Consider the following 27,285-nt stretch of genomic DNA (forward strand, 5'->3'; position numbering starts at 1 on the left):
TTAAGTGGTAGCTATGTAATTACCTCATAACTTTTCAGTTGATGTCGCCATATATGATTTGCCTTGACCTTTGCCACAGTAGTCTGTCTTACCTGGAATCGTATTATAGAGCTTTTCAGCCTCAGGGGAGACATTAAGGGGAAGCAATCACTCTCGCACCTTTAGGGGTCTTAAATGGTACATTAGACCTCTTCCCCGAGTTTCAAAACAACCCCCCCTCCCCTCTCCTGCGTCCCAGGCTGGGTCCTGGAGTGTGCGGGGTGACACGTGTACCCGTAGGTCGGCGGGTCAGACTCAGTGGGCGCTGTTTTGACAGGCGTGCCTGGAATACCACAGGAAGGGCCTTGAGACACGGAGTTTTCAATAGGCTAGGTGACTTTTTAGCCCCGTGTATTTGCTTAGCAAACGTCCGTATTCAGAGGGGCTTGCATCGCCTACATTTTTAACATATTATCTAATTTACACAGCTGGAGCCGTTCAGCTTAAGAGTCATTCTTCGTGGCACACTACACTGAAAGCCTTTGTTGGACCGTCGTTGCTGGGCCAGAAACTGCACCTTTTCTCATCAGCTGCTTCATCTCATCAAATGTGTGTTTCTCTAGTATCAATGACACAGCGCTGGACATTTTTCTCAGGGGCACAGCCACCTTGACCTGGTATTTCCACACATACACACACACACACACACACTGTGTTTTAGTGGAAGGACAAGGCAGTCTTGTCCAAGGTTGAGAAATGTGTCTTAATTAAATTAAGCAATTTTGGCAAAACAAGTAGCTACTTGTGCTTGGATCATTGTGTGGTGCGCTGCAGCATGTGACTATGGCCTTTGCAGCAAAAATGACGCAGGTCAGACGAGTCTCTCGCAGCTTTCGTGCCAGAGTTCCCGCTTTTTTTCATTTGTTTGTTTAGAGATCATGAGCAGAACATCTTGAATTTTATCATTAGAGCCCTGCTGCTTCACTGCTTTCCCCCAGCCTCTTGGCAGGAACTTGTCAGCGGTTAAAGCAAGAGGGAAAGTGGAAGGTGTGGCAACAGGGGTGCCAAGTATGAAGTCCTGCCTAGACACTGACTATAGCCAGGCATGCACTGCAGGGCTTGATTGTGCAAGGCTGGGAAGTGGGGTCCATTGGAGACATATACTGGTCAACACAGAGTGGTTTACAGGCAAGGCACTCAAGCAGCACAAGTGGGCTGCACACATGAGATGTTATTGATAATGAGTTTCACTATGTCTTCAGCCAACGGTAACCTCACCGTTGGTTTGCAAAGCCACTCGGCCAAACCGTTACTGTGTCTGTTCTAGTTTTCCCACTTTCGGATGTGCCCAACTGAGACTCTTTCTTTTGGGGTATGCGCATGCAAGAGTGCATGTCCCTCACTGTCAGTGAGGTTTGGGTGAGCCACAAAAGCAAGCATGTTTATGGAGAACAGCACACGTGCCTCCTACTGTGTGAGACCTGTGTGCAGGGACATGACCCAGCCATAATCTGCACCCCATGGTGAACCACCTTTATGAGCTTTTAGCCCTCCATGCCAAAAGACCCAATTTATTCTCCAAGGGAGCCTGCAATGACTCCCAAGCCAGGGGGCAACGTCAAAACAGGCTTATTATGCACAAATAAGGCCTGGTGCTCTTACATGTAGTAGGATCTCTTGTTACAGCTTGATCTACCACGCTGCTTTTAAAGGATGCATCTAGCCAAATACTCTCATTCTTTACCTATGGTCTCTCTCTCTCTCTCTCTCAGCCTCTTCAGCTCCTTAAAGTGTCTCTCCTTCTCTGTCTACATCCTTCATTTTCCCCATCTCTTAAGGGACCACCACTCTGTCTGCTCTCACTCTGTTCAACACATCTGCCACTGCTACTTCACTGTTCTACCCTTGGAGACCAGAGTCACCATACCTGTAAACCTTGACCTCCCATTCTCCCCCTTCTGTAATTATGTAATATGTCTCTGTTTTCAACCCCCATCCTCCTGCCTCCACCCTCAGTGTGGTTGTTATTAACTTTCACAACTCACCAGCCTCTGGTTTCTTGAAGGGAACACCATTATATGTTTACGCTGCAGCTAATTAAGTCAACTTCACACACCTAACAGTGCACCACTGGAATGGAATGTCTTAATTTCCTCTGAACTATGACCCGTGACATCATAAAAGCTTGGACCTTGTAGTATTCGGTGGTATTTCTTTTGTTTCACGGAATAGCCGAGTAAGATTTGTGCGAGCCACTTAAATCCTGGGCTTCTTTCGTGGATTAGTGAGCATTTATTTTGACAGGTCTTTGTCTTGAGCAATAAAAGCAAGCTTGTGTGGTCCTTATCTGCTCCAGCGTTTTCAGTCTCAGGGGACTTTTTATTTCTCAACTCTAACTGTGGTTACAAAACAGCTGCAGTGAGGGGTTATATGTCGGTCTACTTTTTTATTATTATTATTTTACTTCGGTGCTTTCAATTCTGATACTTTTAGTCTGACATCAGACCTTTTCTATGGGGTCTTGCTACAGCTGGGGATGAACACGCTCTTTCCCTGTTTTCGCTGGAGCCTCTCTCTCCCGCTCTGTCTCTCTCTCTCTCTCTCTCTCTCTCTATCTGTCTGTCAAGGCTGGCTCTGCACACAATCGCATAAGAATTGCACCCCCGCCAGCATCAGGAGGGCGGCAGACCCCGGGTCCGACCCTAATTACCGTTCATTACCATAAGCTGGCGATTCCCTCCTCCCAGCGGGGCGGCTAACTCGAGCTCAGCATCCCATCTGCCGTTGGGAACAGGGGGACTGGGCTGCCCCGTTGCGTTGTTATTTTCTTTCTTAAAATTTACCCAGCACACATAACGCTCTGAAATCCGAGAGCTCAAGACGGGAGCCTCCAGTCTCACTTTTCAACGAGCGCCGCTCCCAGTCCAGAGTAGGCTTCAACAAGCTCTACGCTGCAAGGCAGGACAAGCCCATTTGCTGGCTGTCTGTCAGAGCCGTGGAGAGGGCGCAGACGCAGCGAACAAAATTCGCCCTGTTCTGTGGGGAGATCATGCAGGCTGTGTGAGAAGGAGGGCAGAGACTTTTGAGAGGAAACGGACACGCTGCCGGCCGGTAGAACGCGCGCACTGTAATCCGCAGCGGGTCGCTGGGTTGAACTCTCTTGTGCTGGAACAGTTGAGGGCTTGTTGTCGCTCTCTGCCCAGGGGAGAAGCAGATTTAATGAAATTCAGCAGCTGGCTGGGCACACGCTTACTTCAGTGAGCTGTTGGGGATTAGATGCATTTGACTCGACGATGCGGAGCGATCCTATTCTGTTCGCTTCCAGGGGTGAGTGCCTCACATGCGCCTTTTGTTTTTTAGCTTTTACTGTCTAACTGTACGTATGAATGAGTCTCCACAGAAGTCATTGCAAATGGTAATCGTCACTTTAGGAACCTAAAGTGGAATAAATTAGAGCGAAATAGAATATTAGCCGTACAGGAACGGTGGAGTTTAACACATTATTCTTTAAGGCACTGTTGGCAGGGAGCACAGTGAACGTGCTCATAACGATTAACAGTTAGGGGAAACGGGCATAGGTGTTTTACCTAAATGGAAAATCGTTTTGTCGCTACTGAACCATTACATCAAAATGAAATATTACACTAACCGTTTTGAGAAGTTGGTGGAAGTTCACCTTGCTCTTTCGTTATTTCACAGTATTGTATACGCCATTAGACCGAAAAAGACATGAAAATGATCAATGTATAAAATGTTCGACGTAATTTTCAACAGTAGCTCCAATTTTGAATCTGTGCAATAGTACTGCTCATAAGCCAGCTATTATTATTATGAATCACTGCTAAATACTTAGAAATTCTTTGATTTTATCTTGAAGTAAAGACGCATTAAGATGATTAAAGCTAAGAGTTGTTACAGTATGAAGATTGTTATCCATGTTGTTCGAATGACTTGTTTTTAAATGCCGTTTTAATTCCGATTTTCAAAGGTAGCAAAACGAGGAACACAACCTCGTGTAACTAACTTTTTGGACTAGTGTGCTTTCACGTTCTTGGTAACGTAGCGGTGGCGGAGTATTCTAAAAATTGCACCGTTCGGATAAGGAGGGCAAGTTTTGCTGGAAACAGTAGACCTCTAACTTATCCCTGTTCTGCTGGCAGGCAGCGGTATCATTAGGGTCGTTAGTGTCTATGGAATTATACTTTGGGTGTAGCCCTTGCAACCTGAGAGCGCCCTCCCCCTCCCCACGGCTGATGAATAGCCGTCGTCTGTACGTAGAATATCATAATCACTGAATTGTCTCGACCACAGGCATCGGCGCTAGTTCGGCGCAGCCGCCTTTCCAGTTGTCTGAAGTTTATGGTCGAAAGTGATAGACTCATCCCGGCCGCTGCCCGTATGAAGCATTTGTTGCTCGCGAAACCCATCCCCGAACGGATTTGCTTAGTGTTTTTTGGGTATATTTCTCACCCGTAATGCAGACAGTCACAACCGGCGTTTTCTTATTTTAGCTGAATCAAGCTGTGTGGGTAATGTGAATGTGACCAGAAGTCATTATGGGTGCGCAGTACGGAGTAGGTGGTGTACACCACACTGTTCTTCCGCAAGGATATTTCCCATTAAGCAAAATCAACAGCACCCATTGTTCGGCGGTGGTTCTTGGGTGGTAGCCTCAGGCTATCAGGTAGATTGATGATGTATTGCTGCTTGTGTTTAGTTTTTGACAGACAGCCATTGTGGAGTCAGTCGTAATCTCATCCTGTCATTCATGAAACCAAAGGCTTGTGAAAGTACAGCTTTGTGAAACTGTGTGCAGGCTTGTCCGTGGGTATCTTGGCATGAGAATTATCACTTTTGGCGGTCGTGTTTCAAGATCAGACAGGATATATTCTGGAATAAAAATTTAAAGTGTTAATGTGTTTATTGATGTTTATTCTTGTGATCTTTGTCCACAAAACCAAAAGCCAACATGGCATTAGGTGGTGCTCTGTGTGTGTCTGTGTCTGATGTGGGCATGGGCTGGTTTATCTGTGGTGCTGTGGCCCTTCTCTACATTTAGCTCTGCTTTGTGGAGGGATAAGTCTCAGGACCTTTCCCAGTCATTGCTTTTTTACATTCAGTGGTATGAACGCTGAGATGCTGGTTGCATGCCTAATGCCCTCTCTGTCAGGATTCTTGCCTGTCATGTCAAAGTCTTTATCTCTCCTGAAGTTTTAACAGTATTAACTGACACAATACCTGCCAAGTGGAGACCTCTGAATTGCCCTAATGGGTTTGCGATCTCCGGTAAGAGGATCAGTCATGGAATCCAGCAGGTCTGTCTGGTTGAAGCTTAAGGGTGGGGATGACCACCCTGGGTTGCCAGTTGATTTTTTTTAAACTTAAAGTGAGTGCTTTGCGTCTGGAGATGGGATATATGGCGGTTCTTATGGAGGAGGGATGTGGGGTGTTTGCTGGGGAGATATAATACAGGTAATTTGAGAGAAAGGATACAGTATGATTGTTAGCGGGAAGGAGTGATTGGAGGACCAAGGCAAATAACCGCTGAAGTGCATTGCTCTGTAGATGGTGGTAGTCATGGTGTCTCTGCCATACCCCACCTTCTCCTAGCAACTGTAGTGGACCACAGTCTCTGTGACTGTCCATTCTCCCCCATACCATTCTGTTCTGATATTGCTGTTTCTGGGGCTAGTGCCCTGTTCTTGAATCATGCTGCTCTTGACAGTTACTGGACAGTTATTCTAGTTTGCTCTTAGTCTATAATCCGGAATAGGCAATATCATTTTACCCATTCAGACTGATCCATAGTCTCTTGATCCAGGTTCATGCAGCCTTGTAAAAATGTAGATTTTGAGTACATACAGTTCTATTTATGGATTCCCCTTGGAAAACATTCACACAACACTGCCCTGCGCAGACAGACACGTGTTGCTCTTACCAGTATCAGGTCCCTGTGTCACTTTCACACATGTACCAAATCTCCCACAATGCACTGCAGGCCCAATACTGTCTCCACAGTCTCTCAGACTCTCCAGAGGGATGAGTGAGGCAGCCAAGCACCACTCCCCCCCCCAGATGGAAACCACTGTCCTCCCCCCCTCCCTCTCTGCTTTTAGGCTGAGTGGTCTGTAATTATCCCTGAGAGATACCGAGAGCTTCTCTCCTCAGCGCTCTTCTCAGAATGAGCATGCAGAGAGCTTGGCTCGTCTACAGCCACAGGCGCACACAGAAGGACCTGTGTCCTCCTAGGAGATGCAATGCTCTGCTATCCAGAGAAACTTCCTCTGCTTGATTTTTCCATCTCACGCATATATTGTAACTCATCCACGTACGGGAGCTGGGCCCTTTTACTTGTATTTTCGGGAAAATGTACATTTCCTGAAGCAGCTGTGCCCAATCTTTCCCCTTGACCCAGCTGGCTTCCGCAGGTTCTGCGCGCTGACAAAAGAGGGTGTGAGCCCGGTGGAACGGGTGTAAGCATTTCAAGACGAGGAGGAAATACCGTGTTTCTCTGGTTTTGGGCAGGAGAACGGGGCTCTGTGAGGGTGGGGGGAGGGGGGTGGGGGTGTGCACAGGATCTAGAAACGGCAAACCTGCATACCAAGCCTCCGAAAGTCTGGTGTGCGTGAAGCTCTCTCACGCACAATCCCGGCAGACAAAGGGAGGCCCTGGTTGTGCCAAGGCAAACAGTGGCCGTGGCAGGGAGACAGGGCAGGGGCGCGGGGTCAGCCGAAAGAGACACCCCGGTCCGCCGCCCGCGTGTGAAATGGGAGAGGCTGGGAGCACAGAGGCAAGGGCGGCAGCTGGAAGCAGCGGAGCGGTGGAAGAGGCTGTTTTTTTTAAAAAGTTATTATTATTAATTTTTTTCCCTCGATTTGAACAAACGGCTGTCGGGAGGGGGTGTGTCCTGGAGGCTGCCCGCCAGCTTTAATCTCTCAGCTGCAGAGGGGCCGAGATTGAATGTGAGGAAACGGCCTCGCGCTTTTGGGGAACGGGGCTGTGGAGCTGAGGGAGTTTTGAAGCCACCTCATTTCCGTGGGTAAATGTGCCAGGAAGCGGTCCTTTGGGGTCATTAGGGTCGCTAAGGGTGGTTGAAGGCCGGAGCAGCTGCCTGTTTGGGTTTGGGAAAGGGCCCTGTGGGATGCTGGGGACTGCCATTCGGTGAGGGAAGTGAGGGCGATGCCAAGCAGTAAGCTGCTTCAATTAACACTGCCACTGTTAGCCACAATGAACCCATATACCAGTGCCATGTACCCACAGTGCATCAGGGACTGTTGATGATCTCCAGCCAGTAGTATTCCATTGTGTTTTTACAGACTGAGTTAACTTTCTAAGAAAAAAAGGTTAATATGCATGCAGCGGGTGATTTAGATGAGCCAAGTGTTCTGCATGCTCGTTCTGCAATGGATTGCTTTCAGTTTCAGCTGATGTGATGTTTCCATGCCCATTTGTTCAGTAAATGGTATGGGCTGAAGCTGCTTAGACCAGTGGAGATGAAAATAGCGAACTGGATGGTACTTCGGGAGGGTCCTCATGCATGATTATCAAGAGAAAGGGCTCTGTGTATACATACAAGCCCCCTGCAACCACTTCAATGAGATTAATGTCACCACATCAGGGGCTTGTGTACTCTACTGTATGTACTTTATTGTTCGGAACATTCTAGATGTCAGGAGCCTTGCATTTGCTTTGGCTCCAGTCAAAGCCCACTGTTTGTTCAGTCCATGCTCATTTTCCTTTCCGCAGCGAAAAAGGGCGACCTACTGTAACAGTATTTGCACACAGTTAGGGAAGCGTGTGTGTGTGTGTGTGTCTCTTTCGCCGAAGGAACGTTTGCAGCATACACGGCTCTGGTTTGTTTAGTCTGAGAGCATGACAATCCGGAGACAAAGGCAGCCGAGCGCCCCCTCCCCCCCCGGCACTTTCCATCACCACACTGGAACGGGCTCCGAGCACCGGCCGGACTTCAAACAAACAGCCAACAGCCTGGAGGAGGGCAGAAAATAAGGGCACAGTGCTGTAATTCAAGCATCTCTGTTCTGGGAATGATACCCCCTCTCCAAAGTTCGCTCCACTGTTCAGGGAACAATGAAAAGGCTCAGTGGAACCAGAAGATCATGTGGCCCTTAGGCCCTTGCTCTGAATTGGATCAAGCTCATGCACAGCACTCTGGGTGCTCTCATTTGGGACTAGATTCAGGCACACCACACTAATCAGAAAGCTCCTTTTTCAGGTGCACACACTGCGTCTCAGACATTTTTTTTTGAGGGAGCGCAGGTGTTTGTTGCTTTTTGATCCTGTTGACACATGGGTTATTTAGCGCTGTGCTTGAGGGAGGGAGGGTGAGAGATGCAAAAATGGAGCGAGAGGGAGAGAGAGAGAGAGAGTGCATGTAAGTGGCAGCTTTGTTTGCAGTGCTTAAGATTTTTTTCTCCCTGCTTTGGCTTGTTTGAGGGTGGTCTTCGTTTCTGCATGGCACCTAATAGGCAATTTGCAACGGCTTTGATTCCGCTGCTGTTCTTTTTGTGTTCGTTTACTCCTGGAGTTTCGGGCCACCGTGGTCGGAGTGCGCTCGCTTCCAGTTCAAGGCTTTTGTTTCTTGATACCCAAACAAGAACTTAATCCGTAACTTTTGTTACACCTGTAACGTATTCCAGGTGTTAACAGGTAAACACATCCCTCGCTTTCAGCTGTTGTCACTCAGAACTGTTATTACGACGGACTTTAAACAGCACAGCTCTGATTTATCAGCTCGGTACTGATGTGATGGAGAGTTGATGTGCTGTCTGCGCCCTCAGCATGAGATCATGAGCTGCTTTGCAGTTGTAAATGTCTCTCCTAGTTCCTGGTATGCGCAGCCCATGCCAGATGAACCCATCAGAAGTCAAACCCACCCACATGTTGCAAATTATACCCCTTGGCACAGACGCCGTCTGTTTACTTGTCAGTGGTTTCTCCGGGCTTTCAGCGAACGAACCTGATCTTAACCGTGGCCGTCGCCGCTCCTGGACTGGTGTTGTCGTGACCTGTGTGGGCTGTTTCAAGGCAATAGCTGCAAAGAGCTTTTTTTCTTTAGTCTGTGAGCTCAGCTTCATGCATAAGGCTCTGTGTCAATCACGCTTTGGTGGATGGAAATAAGCTGGACATGTTTGACATCACACGCTGGAACACTGCTCACAGGCCACACCTTTTGGGGGAACACATCGTGTTTGATGCCCGTATAGTACAACAAGGGAACTACACATACTGTTGATGCAACAATCATAGACCATGATGTAAATAGTTACTAGGATGAGCATTCCGATGCTTGTTACTTGACAAAGTTTTATTCTTTCTCACCAATATTAATGAAACGGAGCCTAAAAAAGAGTGTAAAATAAGAGGATAATCCACTGATATTGTTAATTTTCTTGTCTGAAAGTGTGAGTCTGTGGTGAGTCATTGTTTATACAGGAAGAGGTGGAGTGCCACATATTACTGAGGGGAAGTAACTAGGTGGCTTTTATTATTCACATATTCCATCTTGGGAGCCATAGAATACTCAGATATAATCAATATAAACTGAACGGATTCGCTCCTTGTACAAGGCTAACCAAAGCTTCCATAAATCTGGAACTATTTACTTGTGTTAGGGCACTCATTGTTTTTCTGGGTCTGTATTCAGGAGTTGTAATTCATTTTTGTTAGTGCCCAATGTTCTGCCAGCCACTGTTTCCCAGTGTTTTGCCTGTACTTTCCAAGCCCCTCTGGAATTTCAGGTGTATTTAACACCATATCCCGCCCCCACCACCACCACCACCACCACCACCACTTTTTATGGAATTTCCTTGTGATCTCGGCATCTTCTGTAGCTTCGTGTTGTTAGTTTATGTAAGAATTTTGAGTTTTGACATCAGCCGGTGTCTCGGGCCTCTCTCTGTCTGTGGATCACAGCCCACCTCACAGTTTTCAGCAGGTTACTTATGGCCGTCTGACAACCCTGTCAAAAAAATTCCGGTGGAATGCCTGAAAGAAGTGTTTTATCATGTCAGCTTCAAAACCCAAACACTGGAACAGAAATGGTGTGAGGGCTACTCGGTTCTGCCCTCTCCTTCAGATGGGTGAGCGTGGCTCAGCTCAGCTCAGTACACCAGATTCATTTGGTTCTGAGAACAGCAACGGTCATATTTGGGCGTCACAGAAAGTAGATGGTGTTATAAGTATAGCTTTTTAAATTTTATTGAATTGGATATTTTTTTTACATTTAAAACCTTCCAAAATAAGATCCAAAAACTTCCAAAATGATATATTCAAGAACAAACCTGTAAATAAAACGGAGCAGTGCTGACCTCCTGGCGTATAACTAATGATTCTCCGTGATAAATGGGACATTACAAATCTAGAGCCAGGATTGGTCGTTTCACAGCAGAGGGCTGTTATAATGTGAACTAAACTCTTGTGTTAGGATTTTGATGTGCGAGTGGTGACAGGACTGAAATGGAACTGCAGGCCTGTGTAAATAAGTGTTTGTCTGTCTGTCTGTTGCAGCCATGGAGGAGCTGGTGTCGGAGCTGCGGCTCTTCCTGGACCTGCTGGACAGGGAATACCTGAGCGCAGGTGTGCGAGAGAAGAAGCTGCTTATCTCCAACATCCTGCACAGGGTCCTGGCAGCCAAAGGTTGGTCCCCCGTGCACTGTTCGGCAGATCCAAAATGACTGGACCGGCTCGGTGCGTGCAGAGATCATGGTGTAATGTTGAGTGTTGACCTGAAGGAAGAACATGGATGTGCTACACAAGGCATTCTTACTCACACAAATCATGGTATAAGAAACCCTGAACCGTTTCCCATCGCTAGTGCACCTTATACCTGACCACATTTCTCATACTTCAGGGTGTGGTTACAGAACATAGACCAATAGGAGTCCTTGTATATACTGTAATGTCATGCTGAGGGATGTGTCACCATGCTTTTTGTCCAGAATTGTACTGTATCTCTTTCCATCTCATGTTTGCCACAGAGCCCTCGTTCAAGACAGAGATCCAGAGCAGCGTGCCTGCCCCCCCTCAGATGCCATTGCCCGAAATCCCTCATCCCTGGCTGGTAAGAGGGTATTACATTATATCACATTACATCAGCTTTCATCACATCACATCACATCGCACTGTGACTTTGCTTTACTTTATTTGATTCCGCGTACCGTCACATTACGTGATATTACAGCACGTACTTTAAATACTTTAAACTTTACTTTAAATGGTTTGACATTGAATTGCATTGCATTGCATCATATGACATCACACTGCTTTATATGGTTTAACATTGCATTCAATTACATCATTTACTTCACATTGCTTTGCTTAATATGGTTCCACATTGCATTGTATTGCATCATTTTACATCACACTGCTTTATGTGGCTCCACATTGCATAGTATTACATCATATTACACCACGTTACTTTATATAGTTCCACTCAATACATGGCATTGTGTCATATTACATGACATTGCATCACTTTTTGTCAAGTTACTTCACATGACATCACCTTGCATTACACAGTTTCACATTACATTGTAACGCATGATGTAATGTCACTCTAAATGGTATCGCAGCATATCAGGGGACCATGATGGACATGAGCATTAATGATTTGTTGTGTTATCCTCCGCAACATTCTTATGTGATTATATTATCTTATATTTATTTTATTGACAGGTTACTTTCACATTGTATTACATTGTAACAAAATTGCACAACGTTGCGTCAGATTACATTCAATCAAATGTCATTTTATCAGTGTCTGACATATTGCATTGTTTGTTAATATACCATTGGTCTTTGTCCAGGATGCCCAACTTTGCTCACATTTTAGCACTGTAGTGGTGTTTATTTGGCTTAATCTGCCCTGGGGTGGGTGCAGCATCAGTGGTTCTTTTGCTCTAGAGCCCGGACCTTTGAACGCTGCAACGATCCTGCTGCCTTCAGATGCACTTTTAACCTTCCAGGTGGCTTCTGGGAAGGACCTGAGGGGGAAATACGCTTTGGTGTGTTTTACGATTTCTTTAAAAGGCAACAGGAAACACAACTGCAGCTGCCCTGCTATCAATTCATCCTTTTATGTCTGAAAATTCGGTGCTTGAGAGATTTATGCCTGTGTCATGAACAGCTGGAGCACTCTGATGTGGTTGCTCTGCTAATTATACTTCATTCACTTATGCTTTGCGGCAACAGAGCACATCTTTTCAAGAGGGCAGATTTTTATTGCGGGAAATGCACAGCACTTTGTAGAAGATGCTTCAGATTTGCTGCAGGTTGTGGTTTAAGTTACGATTGTGTGGTTATCTCCCCACCCACAGAACAACCCACAACATCTTGTTGGGTGTCTATTACATTGCACTTTGGCTTTTGTTACATTAGCTTACCTTTATCTGGGACAGCGTACTGTTTTGTATTATATTTATACAGGTATTACAGGTTCTGTTGAAACAGATTTATGTTTATGGAAGCAGTTCAGATTAAATGCTTTCTTTAAGGGTGCGGCAGCTGCACCCGAGATTTGAAAGTACAACCTTTTGGTCCCAAGTCGAGTTCCCTAACGTGACTGTCAAACGAAAGCTCATAGCCTTGTGCTCAGGACCTTTTGCTGCAGAGCAGTTTTCTAATTGGAAACATCCTACCCTCTCCTGGCTGCTCCGCCTGCCCGGAATCCTGCAGCAGTTCCCGGAATGCTGGGGGGATCATGCAGCGTCTTCTCAGCACAATTACCATTCATTACAGTGCAGGACTGACCTCTGGCACGGCGTCAAGGAAGAGACAGAGAAAGAAAATCTAGTGGCTTTTTTTTCCTCATTTTTGTTTGGTTTTAAGCGATTTGACTTTCTGTGTCAAACCCCTGTCAGCATAAATCCCTCCCGGAGAAATGGCAAAGATGCGTCTGCCAGGTTTTTTTTTTTTTTTTTTTTGGGATGTCCTTTTCTGCCAAACCAGAACTCAGCATGGCCTTTTTTAAGTGGACAAGTGTCCAGGCCCTGGCTGAACCCTGCGGAGAGGTGGCTGTATGCGGGTGGAGTCGGTATGAGAGCAGCGGGCAGGGACCAGACAGGAAACTAGGGACACGCTATAGCCTGTTATCAAGCGCGAAGCCTGTTATCCTGTTTCAAATGCAGCCCTGCGTGAATGGCCTGGGTTCTGGAGAGCGGGCCAAAGTTATCAATTCAAAGGAAAAGCAACTCGGGCCACTCTGGCTGCCCTGTATTGATGAAATTAGCCTGGCAGCTGCCTCTGTTGTGCCGGTGCCCAGATGAAATCATTTAGGGACACGAGTTGCCTGGGCTGGGCTGGCTAGTGAGAGCGTGCTGTTCCTACTCTCTCTCTCTGCTCATCCCTGCCTCCGTACCACAGGCCCCTCCCCCTGCGGTGTGTGGTAAGTGTGTGATGGATCTGCCTTCTCCGGCTGGGCAGGTGCTATGTGTAGAAACACAGTAAGGGCTCAGTGATTTATGTGGGGAACTGGCAATCCCGTCCGAGTGATGGAGTGTCTGGCTGCCTCACGCTACAGGAGCCCACAGTATCCCCCCTGCCATCTTCTTCTCTACCTGAATGTTGCATCCGTACCTCCGAAACGCCATTAGGACACAGCAGTGTTTAAGGAAAGCTGCACTCGCTGACACATACCACTTACTGCTCTGAAGCCTGTGAGCACAGCCACGGCACAGGCGCATTGTGGCGGTCACATGTGACAGAATTTAAGAGGCAGGAGATCCTTATCAGTTATAGTGGGCAGTGCTGACTAAAATACACTTTCCCTTTTAAGAACTGTCATTCCTCCTGGCTGAACTGGGATCAGGAGAAACAGAGGGCTGTTTACCATGGGGCCACCGGCTTTGCTTTCTGCTTTCTCATACCGCTGCCGCTAATGGCATTATGGATCAGGAGGCCCCTACAGGATGTCTGTTAATCAGATAATATAATGGAGTGCTTGAGTTTTTCCGCGCTCAGTTTACCTCACAGTGTACCAAAGCAGGATTTTCCCGAGCGACAGTTGTCTGACCTCTCCATGGAAAAGGAGCACAAAATGTTGTGTGAAGAAAGCAAGGAAAGGCCGTAACGCACACGTCGTCCGTCACGCGTCCTTTTGTCATGGGTGACATCCCCCATCATGCTTTGTCACCTCTGGCTGTATATTCGGAGGACGCACACAGAACTAATTTTTCCATGTGACATGGCTGGGATACGGGTGGGCTGGAATGATTTGAAAGCCGCTGAGAAAATTCTCCTCGGTGGGTCTCCGTCACCGTGTGGCCTTCAGGCTTTTCTGATTTCACAGTGTCTGCTTGTTTGCCGTGTAGGCTCACTCAGCGAAAGGGTTTGCTTTTCTGACCGCCCTTCATCAAAACCACCCCTGTCTGTAAATGGTGGCCTGTAGCGGGGGGGGGAGCAGAGCGACGCTATTCATCAGAAATCCCTGTGGAAGCAGTCAGACAGGAGGACAACCCACTTTTAACCGGGGCACAAGAAAGAATTTGCTTGTCTGCCAAACTGGAAAGAAAAAACAAGAAAGAACCCTCTTGTTATTGGTAGAATCCCTGAACAAGCGGTTAATCCATGGATTTGTGTTCCTTGTTGCTCTTTATTCAGGGAGCCGCGATTCCCGGGGCACACAGAGTAAAAGGTGAGAGGTGCACTTGAACTGGGAGGTGTGATCGTTTGTGAATGTGTTTGGTCTGCATTCCATAAGACCAGGCTGAGCCAAGCCCAGCCTCCACACCTCATAAATCTGCCTTTATCTCTGGTCCTGTGTGCCTCCCATCTTACAGAGAGAAGGGGAAGGGCGGGTCACGGGCGCTCCGCACATAGGGAAGCTTGGCTCAGTAGTCTGCTATTCCCCTGTAGATGGAAAAGGTTTAGTGTACTCTTCCCCAGTAGATGGGGAATGTTTAATATACTGTGCCCCTGAAGACAGAGAAGGTTTAGTGTACTATTCTGTTGCAGACAGGTGAAGGTTTAGGTGAAGGTTTTGCTCTCATAGATGGATAAGGTTTAGTGTGCATTGGGGAAGGTTTAGTGTGTTGCGCTCTTGTAGACAAGAGGAAGGTTTAGTGTGTTGCTCTCTCGTAGACAGGGGGAAGGTTTAGTGTGTTGCGCTCTTGTAGACAGGGGGAAAGTTTAGTGTGTTGCTCTCTTGTAGACAAGAGGAAGGTTTAGTGTGTTGCGCTCTTGTATACAGGGGGAAGGTTTAGTGTGTTGCGCTCTTGTAGACAAGGGGGAAGGTTTAGTGTGTTGCGCTCTTGTAGACGGGGAAGGTTTAGTGTGTGGTGCTCTTGTTGGGGATGTTTTACATGCATAGAGGTCTGGATGGAATTAAAATTTGTTAATCAGCTCCAGGCCTCGTTGCTGCCTGAAGCAATGTCTAGGCCTGCATGTTTATAAACCCACTGTTGAATGACTTGAATCCACTGTTTGCTAAATGTATCACTGTCTTGCATCAGAAGCTGTCACATTTTATAAACAGGGTATGTAGTGAGCATAGCTTATCTGTTATACAGGTTGAAAAGCTAGCTGCCTTAGTTAAATATCTTGGAGAAAAGAAATATCTTTTCATTTTTTCTATCATACAAAAACACAAATGAAGCTAGTACATCTGTGACATTTTATGTATGGATTTTATCGGTGTCTGTCTGGCCGTGGTTTTATAATGTGGAAGAACAAGGGCATAGTAATGATAAAGGAATGATATCAGAGCCTGTGTGTATCCCCACAGCCAGCATCAGGACTGGAGCTTTTGGTCTGATGTGTTTAAGCCTGCACAAGCAACAGAAATGAGAACACGAGTCTTAATGAGGACAGGGCCTTCGTGGGGCGGGGAACTGGGGTGGGGGCTGAGCCCCAGGTAAAACGCTGGGGGAGGCTCATTGCTGTGTGCCAGCTGTATTCTGCCGTGGCTCTCTGCCTCTCAGGTTGCAGGCTGGGCCTTTCAGCTGAGCTGCACCGGCCCAGTTTGAGCATTTTCATGCAGCCGAGTCCTGTTGTGACTCAAATGAGTTCCATCTGTGTTGATGTTGGCGAGTTTGGTCACCTACCCCCCCCCCCCGCACACACCCCCCCCACCCTCACCCCAACTCTGTCCGGACTCTGCTGACTAATGGACCCAGAAGAAGAGAAGGGTCTCTGACTCAGACAAGCCCCATTTGTGTCTCATTTCCTCTTCTCACCCCCCCCCTTTCCGGACGCCCCCCCCTCTCCAAAGACAAATAAAAGAGTTTCGGCCAGGCCTTTGTGTCCGAATGCCTGTGCTCGACTTGGTGTAGGCACTGGACAATCAGTCCTCTGAAATGTGTGCTTTTTTACACTGGTTTTGTTTTGACTCGCTGTCAATCCCTTCTTGGTTTGTGTGTTCTGTACAGTCTCCCCCCACACGGCACACTGACACCCCTACAATCTCTGCTTACAGTCAAGTCGGGATTCAAAGATAATATTATCTCCCCTGGGGTATGGAGTGTTATTCTCAGGGATGAGACACTGGGCGTACACATACTGCTCAGCTGCCCTCGGGGGCTGAATAACTTGGAAGTTCACGCTAACGCACTAACAAAAAATGTTGTGTAGAACAGCTTGAGGTCCTTTAGTGGCCTGATTTTGTGTAAACAGTAAACTGCCCTGTCTCATAAGATGTTTCCGTAGGGTCAGCCCCTGCTCAGTTTGACCTCCTGCTCTGTGATGTCATTATCCATAGACAGCCTCTCATTGGCTGAAAATCCCACTGTTCCTCAGTTCTGCTGAAAACATTGGTAGAAGTAGTCTCATTCTACTCAGAACCCTTCTACTCATCCACAAAGCAGACAGAACTGTAATGATTAAAAAGCAGCCATTAATCTAATTTATGTTTTTTGTTAAACTAGTTTAGTCTGCAGTTGTGAGGGTCGTCTGTTCCTTATGCAGCCACACAGCAGGAGAGATGGTGACTGCGGTCCGTCCGTCAGAGAAGCCTCTCTGTGTGTTTCTCCTCCTTGTGGTGTGCTTACCACCCTAAAGTATTCAGTGACTTCATCCACACTCTGCTGTAAACAATGGAAAAGAACATAAATAATATTTAATGAATAACAATACGGAGTAACAGGCCCATCCTAACAGTTGCTACAGTAACGGCTAGATGAGCTTTAAGTCTGCCAAGCTCAACTTTGGAAAAGGAGGCCTCTGACATGTGATGGTTTATACGATCTCAGCGGTCACCAGCCAAACCCTTTCACAGCGTACCACTTGGAAACTTTTCTCGCGTAAAAAAAAAAAGAATCCTAAAACCTGGAACCCAAATGGAAAACCGACAGTATTTCTGTGCTTTTTTCAGAACTCCCATGTATTTTAAAGAGTGCTAGGTATTACATTAATCTCCTGCACACTGCAAATCTGGCAGGTCTGGAACGATGAAAAAATGCGACTGCTTCCGAGACTGGATAAATAAGCGCCTCGCAGCCCTGGGTTTTCCCTGCAGCAGCGCCTGCAGCTGCCCCAGAACACCGCATGCAAACAGACACGGGGGAGACCCCTCCAGCATAAACAGTTTCAGCAGGTTAGACCGAGCCCGAGCGTAGAGCGGTGCCAGGGCCGGTGCTCCACGGCCACTTTGCAGTTTATTGTGGAGTGGGATGAGCACTGAAAATGTGGAAGTCGGCGGGAGGCGGGAGCGCTTCGGTGGTGGCTCCACATCAGAGCAGACCTCAGCCGCCAAGTGTTAAAATAACAGTGTAGATACAAGGTTTAGCCTATTGGCACAGCAGCACAAAGAGGAAAGCAATATGTGTGTACACAGAATCTGTATCCTGTCATTCTTCTTATTGTTAGTAGTGTTATTGTCTTTGTCGTTAGTGTTGGTGTTGGCATTATAGTTAGATAATTACAATAGATATTATAATATATTTATTGTTATAAATGTGTTATAAAGGCCTGGTTCTCACCTGCCAACTGTACAGGGTGAGGAACTGAAAATAAAGCATGATGGATACCCGTCCACACAGGTTACAGTTTTACACGTTATCCATTTATACTGCTGAATATTTACTGAGGCAATTCTGGGTTAAGTGTCTTTCCCGAGGGTAAAACGGCAGTACCGCTGGAAGGAATCAGACCAGCAACCTTTGGGTTAGGTGCCCTGCCCCTTACCACTATGCCACACTGCTGCCCATATCCATCACCACTATTGCTGTTTAAGGGACAATCTTCCAGGCTCCCTCCCAGCTTTGGACCCCTCAGAGTGTGACCTTTTGCAATGTGGCCGTGGGCAGCCCGGTATGAAGTTATGCTCTAATCTGACTTGGATTCCCGAGCTGCACAATAGGCCATTCACAAAGGGCTGGCAGCACAGGCAGCTGGAGCACGGTGGACTCCCGCCACGTAGAGTTAAACCAGCAGCCCCCCCCCCCCCCCCCACACACACACACACCTTTTCCAAAGCCAACATTCTCATTGGTTCTTGCAGACAGGAGTGTGTTGTTAGGCCTGTGGACAGCCTGAGGCCTTGTGTGTCAGGGTACAGCACACACTCAGGCCGGTCTGGTCTGGGCTGGAAAAAAAAACCCTAAAAAATTCAACCTTCAGATCAAGAGTGGACCTCAGGACCAGCTCTGCGGTCGGTGGGGCAGGGGAGGAACCGGAGGAGTTTTCCTTTTTTTGTTGAATCTAGATGTACCGATCGGCAACCGAGGCACGGCTGGAAGGGAGCCCCTCGCTATATTTAGAGATGGGAATGTTTCGCGAGCGGCGGAGTGGCAAATTACAATTGCAGAGCAGTCACGGGAGATGCGATAGAGAGCCGAGGGGGTTTATCAAGGACTCGCGGCCCGACCGCACGGCCGGCGGGGGCAAAGCGGAGGCAGCCAGGAAACACAGAAAGGAGAGCCTCCTCTGCTTTGTGTAGTGTGTAACCTGATCCCTGTGTTTTGCGGCTGTGTTTGGAGGCTACCTCGGGATAAACGCTGACCCACCAAAGCAAAGCGCACGGGGTGCGGAGTGCATATCTGCCCTCCCGTCCTTCTCTGTCTGAATGAACTGATTCAAACTCCATACTTTGTCCTGGCCTCTAGGCGAGGTTCGGCCAGCGAGCCTTTGGACGGGTTGTCCGTTCCGCATGGGGACTGCTTTGATTGCGTGTGCTGAGGAAATCGGCCTCGTTTCAGACCTGCAGACATGCAGCATGCGTTGTGTCTGTGCTTCGTAACTCTTCCGATACCGGAGCACCGTAAAGCTGAACACTGTTTTTCACCAAATGGGGATTCCTGCAATGACGGCTCCTGTGGTTTTGTAATGGTAGGGAAAATGCTGTACTTTTCCATCAGCTGATACTGTGGAGCTTTTTTCCCTGCTCAAGACAGCAGCATTGAGTGTATATCTGTGCGTGCGTGCGTGCGTGTCTGTGTATGGAAAGAAGAAAAAAGAAAAGGATGCTGGGAAATTAATGGTATTGCCTCTGAGCTAAGATCACGCCTCCTCCACTGCTCCCTCAAACTAGAGAATTCCTTGCAACAGAAGTGCTAACATTCAGCTACCTGCACATGTCACCCGTGGCAAGTTTACTGTAAGGCTAGGAGGCCTTACAGTATGGTGTGTTTATGGGTGTATGTGTGTTTATATATACAGTACAATAGGCATATAAATACATATTTTATCATTTGTAATGTTAATCATGTTTCAGAAAATTCAGCAGAAAACAAACAAGTTTCCCACCATTAATGCTGTTATTATTAATGAATATTTTGCACAGGAAATGACCGCTTTTTGCTGATATTGAACAGTCGCGGCACTCCCAAAATCAACACAGCAGGCTGACGAATGTTTCTCAGAGCAGTTCTGAAGGGAAGCGAAGTGGTGTGTTTTAATAAGGAACCGGCCTTATTGTTCAGCTGTCACAGAATGTGCTTCCTCCCTCCCTCTGTCTTCCATTTTCTCCTTTCCCTTTCTGTTTGGGGGGCTGGAGGATGGGGGGGGGGGGGGGGGCTGTGGATAGACTTGCCAATAATGAGGTCACAAAAGCAGCGTTCCCTAAGGAAATGCGATAAGGTTCTGGGGTCTGGCCATGTCTTGAGTTATAGACGAGGAGGGCTGGGGCTGAGGCTGGGTGTTTAATGACATTGCTGGTGGAAAGTTTGGCAGGAGGAGGAGACCCCGGTGCAGAAATGCAACATAATTAAGATCCGGTTGCCAAAAACCCAGAGCGTCGTCTTTCGTCGGGGTTTAACAAGGAGGGGCCCACCTGGGACCCGCCGGGCACTGTGCTCCGGCACTGATCCAATCTCCTCCCCCCACCTCCTCCACCCCCCATTTTGGAGTGTGGGTACGGTGTCCCGGTAGGGTTAAAAATAAGAGGTAAACTGCCCCAGGTCATGTGTCTGGCTTTCCCCGAGAATGCATAACGGATTGACCTACATCTCAGTGTCTTTGTGTATTGAGAATGGGTTTAGAACGGTGGTGTTTGGTGCATGAATGCTTAACTAATGGCATAGTTCCAGATAGTCACGGCTACGTCTTGTATGCTATGTTTGCTCATACTTAAAGAAACCGTGAGAGCTGAAAAGTTTTAGTGCGAGTTGCAGGTTCAAAGAGTCGTGCACATGGAGAGTGGAGTGTATTATGTGTCGGAAGTGGACTCAGATTATTTGGTTTTTACAAACCCCAGACGGTTTTTTGATGCCATGGTGGTGATGACATCGCCATGGTGGTACATCCCACTAGAGCAACCCCAACCAGCGGAGCGTTTAACGAGTCTCTCAGACCGCGCCGGTTTTTTCTCACAACAGCGAGGAACGGAAAAAGATCTGAAAATGGCAGCCCCTATAAAGAAAATGCAATAAAGGAAGAAATGAAGAGTTTCCAGGGGAAAAAAATCTGGGAGTTTGTCACCAATGTGATTAATTGGTTGCATTGTGCGTGTGTGTGCGTGCGTGTGTGTGCGTGTGCGCGTGTGCGCGTGTGTGCGTGTGCGTGCGTGTGCGTGCGTGCGTGTGTGTGCGTGTGTGTGTGTGCGTGCGTGTGTGTGTGTGTGTGTGCGTGTGTGTGTGTGTGTGCGCGTGTGTGTGTGTGTGTGTGTGCGCGTGTGTGAGTGTGAGTGTATGAGGTCCCTTTTATTAGTCCCCAGGCTGCACAGAGATCTAACTATGAGCAGGTTGTATTCCAGTCCCTTAGGACAATGATAATGAGCACGGGAAGATGTAAACGGATGAGGACAAACTTAGCATGCACGTAATGTGCCCTGAAGATCCATCTGACACAATTGGAAACCCGAGGTCTGGCTGCCCAGAGGTCTGAGAGCGAGCTCTAATTCAGCTCAAGTGAAAACCATTTCTGGGAACGCACAAATAAGTGTATTAAATGTCAAGTAGAAAGCAGTTACTTCCATGTGTACGAGATTATGAGATTTGATTTTTATTGAGGCAATTATGTTATTTTAAGAGCTGAAAGAGAAGACGTTGCTCTCGATGTCGGCCAAATGAGTCACGTCAGTTAGTCTATCCACGCAGTTTGGTAAAGAGGCATGACGCCAGAGTAGAACAAACAACCTTAGAAGAGGGAGCAGGTTTCTCTTTTTTCCCTGTCTCCCAACCCCAAGTGCAAGTATGTCATTGATTGGTTGAAATCCTCATGCACTGATCAGCTACCCTTTCTTGACCTGAACAATCAACTTCAAAGCTAATTGCAAGCGGCGCTAATTTAGTAGATAAAAGACTTCCTGTAATGGCCTCGCAGATAGTGACCCGATATGAGGGCAGTGCTGATCTTTGACTTTGAAGCAGTACCAGGGCAATTACGTCTCAGAACAACATCCTGAATGTTCATCCGCTGGGGTGTACAGGTCTGCCTCCACACGAAGATGGCCCATGGCGGTAATGTCATGACAAAGCAGGATTTGTGATCAATTTTTTTTATTGGTGTTACATAATTTAAATTTAATGATTTCTGTAACATCGGCATGCAAGTTCACTTGGTACATAGTACTATGTACTGTTGTATCTATGCTGAAACGTACCGCTAACACTTCTGTTTGCACACATGTGAGGCTGGCAGCTCTTGGAGGGCCCCTGTGGAGAGGAGGCCTTCAGCTTGAATACTTGCCCAGCTGATTAAAATAATAACTACAGAAAGGCCATATGAGTGACGGTGCTGAGGTTAAATCTGAGAGCTCTGGAGAGAATGCCAGAGAGAACAGTCATGTCTGATAGTGGGAGTAACTTGGACAGCTGGGAGACCTACTGACCCGGAGCCATTTTGGACCAGGATCCTTGGTCCTTGAGCAGGCTGCTTGGACTTTGAGAAAACTATTTAACCTGAAGTGCTGAGTAAATACATAATTCATTAATATTAAAAAAGTGTCCAGTGTATTTCGTGCTTTAGGGTGGTGGTGTAGCATAGTGGTAAGGAGCAGACCTCGTAACCGAAAGGTTGCCGGTTTGAATCCTGCTGCGGCACTGCTGCTGTACCCTTGGGCAAGCTACTTAACCCACAATTGCTTCAGTAAATATATTATGCCTGTCATTTTTTCCCTCTCCAGCCTCCGGATAACGGACCACCCCCCTTGCCCAGCTCCTCCCTCCCGGAAGGATACTATGAGGAGGCGGTCCCTCTAAGCCCAGGGAAAGCCCCCGAATACATCACATCCCGTGAGTGTGTCACTAGATCAGACTCTGCCCTTCCTGTGTGTTCTAACCACCTACAGCTTCACACCTCATGGCTAGCCTGGAAAGTGCTCTTTTTGCTTGTGTTGACTTTGACTCAAAGTGCCAGTGCCACAGTCTAAATGATCATTTTCCATGATCTCTGATAATAAGGTAGTTAACGAATTTAAAAGGAACTGACAGAGATTTTCTGTTTCAGAAAAAAGTAAGCATGTGAAAATTTCAAAGAGTACACCTTCATACTGTTATAAAAGATATATTACTACATATTAATTATATCTGAGTACATAGCAAGCAGGCAATAAGGGGGGCATTGTTAAATGTTTAATTTTATGAAACAAATTAGAATCATTCTTCTGGAAATTCTCTCCTCTTATATTCACATTTGCTATTTTGAACTAATCTTAGGTTCTGACATTGATAGTTGAATTTGAGAGCAAATTTGCCCCTTTCAATATGATAGAGTAATGAAATGTTTTTAAGTGTCTAATGACCTACGTTGTTTTGGGTCTTTGCAGATTACGACTCGGATAACATGAGCAGCTCGTACGAGTCGTACGATGAGGAAGAGGAGGACGGGAAGGGGCAGAAGATGAGGCACCAGTGGCCGTCCGAGGAGGCCTCCATGGACCTGGTGAAGGACGCTCGCATCTGCGCCTTCCTGCTGCGCAAGAAACGCTTCGGCCAGTGGACCAAGCTGCTGTGTGTCATCAAGGACAACAAACTGCTGGTGCGCAGTCACGTACTCTCCATAGTCACACAGGGGAATTATTCCATTACATTACATTACATTACATTACTGGCATTTAGCCGACACTCTTATCCAGAGAAACTTATATTGGTTACAGTTTTTTTGCAATGTTATCCATTTATACAGCTGGATATTTACTGAGGCAATTGTGGGTTAAGTACCTTGCCCAAGGGTACAGCAGCAGTGCCCCGGCGGGGAATCAAACCGGCAACCTTTCGGTTACGAGTCCTTACCACTATGCCTTTATTCCATAGTTTGAAGCTGTTGTATGGTAGTATACTTGGCTTCCCTTGACTAGTCAGTTTAGCACAATTTAACTTGCGGTAAGGCTTGGATAGTGTAATGCTCGCACTCACTGGTCTGGGAGTGTTGTTAGCTTAGTCTGACACTGTTGCTCATTCGACTTTAATGGATACACTTCTGTTCTTTTGTGTTGGAAGTCACTCTGGATAAGAGCATCTGCTAACTGAATGTAATATAATGAAGCCGTACTGTAAAAAAGAATCATGTTTATGGTGTAAATTTTCTCAGACATCTCAAAAACCAGGGTTAATACTGCAGTTACTGATTGTAATAGATTTAGTTTTGCTGTAATGTTTTTATAAATGACACAAAAGTACTTGCTTTTGAATGCATTCCAGTTACAGTATTGTATGCATGAAGCCTTCTAACCTGACCGCTCTTGGCTGAGTAACCTGAGTAACCTGACTGACTCTAACTGTTGACGCTGTGTTTTGAACGGCAGTGCTACAAGACGTCGAAGGACCAGACACCACAGATGGAGCTGGTGCTGTCAGGCTGCAGCATCACGCACGTACCCAAAGACGGCAAGAAGAAGAAGCACGAGCTGAAGATCGTCCACCAGGGGGCAGACGCGCTGGTACTGGCCGTGCAGAGCAAGGAGCAGGCCGAGGAGTGGCTGAAGGTGCGAGGTCACATGACACCCACCGACACATTAGGACAGTTTTATTCACAACATGGTTGTAACACTGTGGTGGAGCTGATGTGTTGGAAGAATATTCTGAAAAGCGGCTGTGATCGCTTTGCTCCGTATCTAATCGGGGGTTAACAGATACACAGTGCAGCTGTTTACTTGCGCCCGTGGAGATTTCCTGTAACAAAAAAGGTAACGGTTCAACGGTGTGTCAAGTCAAAGCTCTGCTGGGAAACGGTCAGCCGTCTCCAGGAATAGCCTTGTTTTGTCCAAAGGAGCCGATGGAATCGTACCCCAGCGATATGTAAGGGTCTCAAAGCTGAGGGCCGCTTATTTGGAACAGGTGTCCAAACTTCGGGCCCTGGCAGGATGTTTGCTTTGTATCGGAGCGCTGCTGTCCTTAGATCTCGTTTTTTAAATCATTCTCTGGAACACGAGCAGATCGCTGCAGCAGACCGTCTCTCACACACATCAAACGAGGAGCCCTCTTTACCTTTTTCTTTATTGTTTTTGTAAAGCCCGGGACCTCTGAATTATTTTATTACAAACCAAATATGAAAGAGGCATTGTTTAGGGTTTGAAATCAAAGGGAGATCCGTCTCTTTTTTCCCCATCCAGAAGTTTCCCCGGAGACGTGTGTTTGCGCGAGAGAGACCTATTGTGCGCTATTTTAAGACGCGCTCTCCCCCCTGCCTTTTTCATCAGCTCTCGGCGGTGCCGCTCCTCTGCCAGGGAGCGTCCCAGGGCAGCCGTTTTTCGAGCGAGGCCCCCCCGGCTCCGTGTGCGCCTTTCTCAGGGCGGGCCGGTATCTGAAAGCGGGTCATTGAGGGCCTCGTTAAAGAGCGGCCCTCTCAGCCTCTTGCTGCAGTCCTGCGGGCTGATGGAAACTCCAGTTCCTGTGTGTTTGTTTCCACAAAAGGCCCGCTTGTGGAGGGGAGGCGTTTGCGGTGGGGGCGGGGGGGGGGCTTTCGTCAGGAAACGCGGCCTGTTTTCTGATCCTATTATTTTGTTCCATGCGGTAATCAGAGTTTATTTATTGATCTGCGGTGGGGGAGAGACTTGCACAGCTAGTGGTAGGATACCTGGGAGTGTACGGGGCGAACAAACCAAATATACAAACCGAGATTGGGACGGGGGACGGGGGACGGGGGGGGGGGGGGGGGGTGGGCAACAACAGCCTCAATTGTTGAATTGAGGGGGAAAATCCGTACATATTTAGTCAGGTGCCTGGATATTGAAAACACATTGTAACAATAAACGCCTGCGTGAGATAAACTCATTTCTTTCCCAGCGCTTTTTTGTTTTTTCCTTACATGACACTTGCAATCAGTGCACCCAATTACCGCTGCACTGGATGGGGTCTGCTGCTTCAGACTGAGGCTGGATTCGTTGCACATGTGTTTCCTACGTCTTTTCTGATTGTACTGCAAGGGCATGTTGCCCAGCTGGCTCCAGAGCCAATGAAGCGTGAGGGTGTAAGAATGTGTCACTGGCCCAAAAGATTAAGGGCTGCGTTTAGATGTTGATAAAACTCAAGAAAAAAAAGTTTTTGTTTTCTACTTTTCTCTCTTTTTTGTTTTGTTGTGAAGCAGGCTGTCACAGTCAGGCCTTCTTTTGTATTTACATGTGACGAAAAGGGACTGCTCCGCAGTGTGTGCAAGTGGAATACCAGCTGACACGGAACATTTACGTTGACTTAATTCTTTTTCCACCAGAAACGGAATATTCTGTAGAGATTACACGAATGTTAGTGGTAAAGTTGAGCAGGGCTCCAGGGCTAATGAATGTCATTTCCAATGAGGCTGTTGGGCAGACAGAGACTGCAGTTGTTACAGTACTACTGCTACTGCTATTACTACTGCTGCTACTACTAATTCTGTGATATGGGACTCCCTTTTTCTTTTTTTTCCCTCTTCCTGTGTTGTTACAGACATCTCTGCTGTCTGTCTGTTTGACCTCTCTCTGTCTCTCTCCATCCCCCCTTTCTCTGTTTCTCTCATCTCAGCCAAGTTTCCTTCCCCTGCACAGGCCTGGTGAGAGAGAAAGCGGCTCCCTCTCGTTCTCCTCTGCCTCTTCCTCCTCCTCTTCCTCCTTCCTCTAAGTCTCTGGGCCTCCACTTTGGGGCATTCTGTGAGCTCACCTGATCTGATGACTGTGTGATCCACACCACTGCGAGAGCTCATGGTTTGTGCCCCTTGCCTGTGTTGCAATGGTGCCTTGTCTGCTTGAGTCATTGACTGTGCATCTGGTTTTGGCAGATGATACTGTGCTTCCCTGTGCTGGCAGTTGGCGCTGTGTTACCTGCGCTGGTTGTAGGCTTGTGCTGCCAGTGGTTGGCTGTGTGCTCCCTGTGTTGGGTTGTTGGTATTGTCATTGTGATGCAGCATGCCTCAGCACACTCTGGCCTGAGCCCTGTGGGAGGGCCAGATTACTGTGTGGGATTTATAGGACAGAGAATGTGAGGATCGTGTGCACTACAAGCTCGGTTAGCACACCAAAAGGGCATTTCCTTTCCTCTCCGATCCGGAACGGAATTCACTCACATGACCAGATTACCGACAGTGTAACAAAGCACACAATTCACACCCAAGTTAAAACGGAGCTCCAATTTACCATGGAAATGTTTAAATGGAGCACAGGCTAAAGATGCCCAAGCACGCTCTGGGTATTTGCTGCTCCATTAAATGTGAGATTATTCCACCTGTTCTATGTCTGCATTTAAAATAACCTCAAGACACTTCAGCTCAGCATATGCGACCTCCACACAGACTGTCGTTAGTCTGGTCCAAGTTTAGTATTTAATATTTCCATTATCTAACAGAAGAAGTGAAGAAGCACAACCTGTCACTCTCCAGACCAGGTGTTGAGAGAAGAAAAGAAAGCATTGTTTGAGCAGAGGGAAGACCGCTCACAAACTCACAAAGAGCCTGTGTGAATTTGTTTTTTCAGGGAGGTTTTTTTTTTTTTTTAAAGTGCATCCTCAA

The 27,285-nt window shown here is 47.2% G+C and overlaps 1 protein-coding gene across 3 annotated transcripts in view; it reads left to right on the top strand.

Annotated features, from left to right (window-relative positions):
* The window catches only part of afap1 (actin filament associated protein 1), a 68,825-nt gene that overhangs the window by 24,933 nt on the left and 16,607 nt on the right, over nt 1-27,285 (top strand). For 2 of the 3 annotated variants that reach the window (XM_036551548.1, XM_036551551.1), the window contains exons 1-6: nt 2,902-3,306; nt 10,507-10,635; nt 10,977-11,059; nt 22,493-22,601; nt 23,135-23,346; nt 24,113-24,292. In XM_036551548.1, the coding sequence (XP_036407441.1) occupies nt 3,273-3,306; nt 10,507-10,635; nt 10,977-11,059; nt 22,493-22,601; nt 23,135-23,346; nt 24,113-24,292 (747 nt within the window). In that variant the 5' untranslated portion in view covers nt 2,902-3,272. Of the gene's footprint in view, nt 1-2,901; nt 3,307-10,506; nt 10,636-10,976; nt 11,060-22,492; nt 22,602-23,134; nt 23,347-24,112; nt 24,293-27,285 lie in introns of those variants that run through there. The other variant, XM_036551550.1, reaches the window with a different exon arrangement.

The sequence above is a fragment of the Megalops cyprinoides genome, chromosome 18 (genome assembly GCF_013368585.1).
Source record: "Megalops cyprinoides isolate fMegCyp1 chromosome 18, fMegCyp1.pri, whole genome shotgun sequence".
Classification (NCBI taxonomy): Eukaryota; Metazoa; Chordata; class Actinopteri; order Elopiformes; family Megalopidae; genus Megalops; species Megalops cyprinoides.